The 5,000-nt window shown below is 40.1% G+C and overlaps 1 protein-coding gene across 1 annotated transcript in view; it reads right to left on the bottom strand.

Annotated features, from left to right (window-relative positions):
• The window catches only part of LOC127625526 (sodium/potassium-transporting ATPase subunit beta-2-like), a 15,466-nt gene that overhangs the window by 5,181 nt on the left and 5,285 nt on the right, over nucleotides 1-5,000 (bottom strand). The window contains exons 2-5 of the mRNA XM_052100843.1: nucleotides 2,056-2,184; nucleotides 1,871-1,975; nucleotides 1,561-1,766; nucleotides 1,124-1,183 (exon numbers count right to left, since the gene is read on the bottom strand). Of these exons, the coding sequence (XP_051956803.1) occupies nucleotides 1,124-1,183; nucleotides 1,561-1,766; nucleotides 1,871-1,975; nucleotides 2,056-2,184 (500 nt within the window). The remainder of the gene's footprint in view (nucleotides 1-1,123; nucleotides 1,184-1,560; nucleotides 1,767-1,870; nucleotides 1,976-2,055; nucleotides 2,185-5,000) is intronic.

The following is a 5,000-nucleotide window of genomic DNA, read 5'->3' as shown; positions in this document are numbered from 1 at the left end:
TAAAGTTGAAAGCGAGCCCAGAGAAGTCAGCAGCACTTCTGGACAGTGATGATGTACGACTTCTCCTTTACATAGTAAAATCTTAACTTGCATCTGTGGATGCAGCGGCGAGTGGTGTTGAGTAACAAAGGTTTACTAAAGTTGAAAGCGAGACCAGAGAAGTCATCAGCGCTTCTGGACAGTGATGATGTACGGCTTCTCCTTTACATAGTAAAGTATTTACTTGCATCTGTGGATGCAGCAGCGAGTGGCGTTCACTAACAAAGGTTTACTAAAGTTGAGAGCGAGCCCAAGGAAGTCGGCAGCGCTTCTGGACAGTGATGATGTACGGCTTCTCCTTTACATAGTAAAGTCTTAACTTGCATCTGTGGATGCAGAAGCGAGTGGTGTTGACTAACAAAGGTTACTAAAGTAATCCCAAGTCCATGTTCATAATATCATTACAGATGAATGATGTCTTTTAAGACAGTGACGTCTAAGGGGTTAGAGATTATGAGCATTCAGAAGTGGTTTTCGATTTATCTTTACGCACAGAGATTTGACCAGATTCATTGAAACTTTTAACTATATTGTGCACTGTAGAGGGTGAAATACCCAAAATTCTTCCAATTAGTCTTTGGGGAACATTGTTCTCATATTACTGGATTATTTTCTGAAGCATCTGTTGGCAAATTGACGAGTCTGGAATGATTCTTGCTCTTGAAGGACTTGGCTGTTTTTGGAGGCTCCTTATATACTACGACACGATTGCCTGTTTAACATCTCCTGTTTCACATCACCTTGTTATTATACAGTAACTCGTCCAATTGTTATTAGACTTCAACTGTCCCCGTCTCAACTTTTTCGGCACTAGGGTTTGTACTAGTTCAGTACGCATTACGGCCAAAGTGTGTAGTGCACTATTTTGTGGTGTATACTAGTCTATGTTTAGGGTTTATGGGATGCTGATTATGCATCAGACCAGTTGTTCTATAACTGCATACATCACTAGTCTTACCCACTCGTCTTCCTCTTTATATTTCTGAGTTTGGAGGGATGCCGTGAGTAAACACAGGTGGAATTCATGGTTTAATGACTGTTAGTGATCATTATCTGAAATAAGGTAGATAGATGTTTCTCTTACCTTTGCTCCACAGGTGACATTCGGAGATTGTCCGTAGTTATTAGGCAGCATTCCGATCACCTGCAGAAGAGTCAAATGCTCATGTTCTGTGTGCCATCATCTTTATTACCATTGAAGGAATAGAAGGTCGTCTGAGTAACTTCTTTAAATGGACAGGCCGATAACAAGGGGCTGTAGCTAATGCTCCTGTTTGCTTACGTTTCCTATCAACCTAATTAGCTGCAATGCTAGCACTTGGTGTACGGTTATCAAAAGACAGTTTAGTTTACTGTGTTTTATGCACCTGTTTCTGCAGGCGTTTGTTAAACAAGCTTTAATATCATAGAAACTTTGACTCATTGAATGTTCATCACTTATTTGGTATTTTTTGCAAGTAAATCGTGTGTGAACTGGGATGCAGCCGTCATCAGTGACCTGTGCTGTGATTGGCCAGTTACCCGGTTGAGTTTGATGAGCACGCAGGGTTTGCCGCTCTGGTAGCCGTACGTGCGGTCATTGATCCCGGAACAGTCCCCAAGCAAGGTGCGGTTGAACTGGCAGGAGCGTTTGGGGTTGTTGCGCACGTCGCCGCTGTCTTCCTGATAGAAATACTGATCTGGCGTGCACTCGTCATTGCTCATCACCTGCTTCGGGTTGCTGTACGCTACAGGAAGACACAGAAACGCAGTGTCATCTGCTCTCCAGTACAGCGCCAAGACAATATGGCACGTAACCCATCATAAGAAACGCTTTTTGAATGTAACTTACGTGTGAGGAAGTTGTCCAGGGCCTGAACATACTTGTCCCAGCTTTCTGTATTCTCCTTATTATAAATTATCTCTAGAGCTTCTCCTTTCGGCCGGATCATCACGCCTACAAACACACACACAGGGATGGTGTCTGTGATGTGACGAGTCATGAATGTGTGTGATGTGTAGGAACATTGTGTGTACCTGGTGATGCCAGGCGGTCCTGCCAGGTGGGCTTATAGTCGTCCAGTGTCAGCAGCATCACATACATGGTGAGGCAGAACATGCCCGCCAGAAACGTGTAGAAGACCAGATAGAACAACAGAATGAGACCTGCACGAGACACACATTTAAGACTGAGTCACCATTTATAACATTATGCATGCTAATCTTTCACTATAATTTAATTACATGTTCATACATTGTTTCAGCATTTGGTTAAAGTTTGGTCTGTTAGAGTTTGAAACATGTTTTTGTCATTTTGCACATTATCATCAACTAAACCATCTTAAAGGGACAGTTCACACAAAAACATTTATTCACTCTCATGTCGTCCCAAATGTTTTTGAATTTCTTTCTTCTGCAGAACACAAATGAAGATTTTTAGAAGAATATTTCTGCTCTGTTGGTCCATACAATGCAAGTGAATGGTGACCAGAACTTTGAAGCTCCAAAAATCACATAAATGCATCATAAAAGTAATCCATAAGACTCCAGTGGTTTAATCCATGTCTTCATAAGTGATATGAAAGATGTGACTGAGAAACAGATCCATATTTCAGTCCTTTTTAACTATAAATCTCCACTTTCACTTTCACATTCTTATTTCGTTTTTTGGCAATTCGCATTCTTCTAGCATATCGCCCTCTACCGGTCAGAGCTGGTCAAAGGTGGAGATTAATAGAAAAAATGACTTAAATGTTGATCTGTTTCTCACCCACATCTATCATATCACTTTGATGACATGGATTAAACCACTGGATTGCTTTTATGCTGCCTTTATGTGCTTTTTGGAACTTCAAAGTTCTGGTCACCATTCACTTGCATTGTATGAATCAACAGAGCTGAAATATTCTTTTAAAAATCTTCATTTGTGTTCTGCAGAAGAAAGAAAGTAACAAATGAACACTACAGGAGGAGGGACATTCTCATTCTAGAGCAGATTTAATTGGACAAAAACGTGTTTTCGCCCCTGCAAACAAAATAATGTCATTAAAATTTTCGGTTTGAGTTTTCCCAGATATGTACACCTGCTAAAAGACAATTCTGTTACTTTTATTTATAGTACACTAGCATTTAGATGTTCTTAAAGCTACAGACATGAATTATAATGTTGATTTCATGGGCTGTTATTATAGCGTGAAGCCTCCACACGTGCTACGTCTCCATGGTAACGCGCTCAACATGTCACGTGATAAGATGCGTGGATTGACGGTCTCAGACGCGTAGCCAACTGAGATTCATCCTCCACCACCCGGATTGAGTCAGAATTGGGCATTCCCAAATTGAGGAGAAAAATTGAAAAACCTCGTCTGATTACGACTCCATTTCACTTGCTGTTGGCGCCCCCTGCTGGACCTTTCTCTAGAAACTGCAGCTAAACGTTTAATAATTATGATCATTTTCATGAGATAATTGATTGTGTGAAGTGTCTCTAAGGCTTGATGATGATTTAATCAACTCGTGAAAGATTCAATCGTTTACAGTGAGATGCACTTCATGTCTCATCTCTGAATAAGAGTTTGACACCAGCGGTGTGACCCAGATTCCCTCCACTCACTCCATCTTTGTGTTTCTCATCTGTCCATCACTGAGAAATATCAGGACAGACTGTGAGGGACTAAATCCTCTTACACTAAAACCACAGCTCGCTCGCTCTGTGTCTCTCTCTCTCCACCCATTCTGCACTTTTGTGTGCGTGTCTCTCTATCCCTCTTTCCTCACTCGCTCATCTGTGACACGCTCTTTTTATTAATATTTGTAGCCTTTGTCTTATATGTCGACCCATATGTCTCTCTCTCTCGGTGGGGGATGGGACTCAGATTAGTCTCTCCTCTCATTGGCTGCTCCACCTGTGATGTCATCAGTGCTTTAGTAACACAAATGAAAGCTGGCGAGTGACACGACACGACACGACTTAATGAAATCTGATGAATGGCCATGTAGTGTAAACACATATACAATTATACTGCACATGTTTGAGCAGATGAACATTTTTATTTGAAATTATAAATTGCACACAAAAACATGAAATGAAGCAGATTTAAAGATGGCGGGAAAAAAACTATATTAGTGTTTGGAAAGATAATAAAATAAAATAAATGTCCATTAGGGTTTATTCAACGCAGTGGCGTCACCAGGGGTGGGCCGGTGTGGGCTTGTGAACCCCCTAAATTAAACCCAGGCCCACCCAGAATTATTCATTGACTTCACATATATATATATAAAATAGCTTTAAATGATTCATTCTGATTCCTGAAGATGTGAAAGGATGTTTGTGCAATAATTGGCCCATCCTCTTTTATGTAAAGTCTTTTTTCTTGGCTCCGCCCTTCATACAAAGTACTTTCCCACCAATCAAAGTTTGAATGAAGTGATCATTTGAATATTTATATTTGTTGGAATATGTGTCATATATGTAAAAGTATGTGAGTGTGAAAACCATTTATAAACATATATTTCATCAGTGTCGGTAGAAACGGACTACAAGTAATCTGGATTACATAATGAGATTACAACAAATCAAATACTTCTGACATTACATTTGTAAACGTGTGTAATCCGATTACAGTTACTTTAGTAGCACTCTATTAATGATTCTGGAGTTACTGTAATTACATCAGAATTAGATCATACACACGACGAGAACCAACTGTACATCCACTTCTGAAAGCCCATGAGAGCCACATCATGTATCGTATTGTTCCTGACACACATTAAAGTCAGTGACTCAGCTGAAGAGCGTTCTCACCGCACACACTTATAAAGCTCTATTAAAGTCATTATTAATCAATGCATTGCTACAACACACACGCATTGATGAATACACACTTTTAAAAGCATTAACACACTCTCTTACACACCCAGCAAAACAAACTCCTATTTTTCAGCATGCAAATATTTTCGGTTTATATATAATCTGCTGTATA

The sequence above is a fragment of the Xyrauchen texanus genome, chromosome 31, assembly GCF_025860055.1.
Source record: "Xyrauchen texanus isolate HMW12.3.18 chromosome 31, RBS_HiC_50CHRs, whole genome shotgun sequence".
In the NCBI taxonomy this organism is placed as follows: domain Eukaryota; kingdom Metazoa; phylum Chordata; class Actinopteri; order Cypriniformes; family Catostomidae; genus Xyrauchen; species Xyrauchen texanus.
This window is presented reverse-complemented; position numbering and strand designations above follow the sequence as displayed.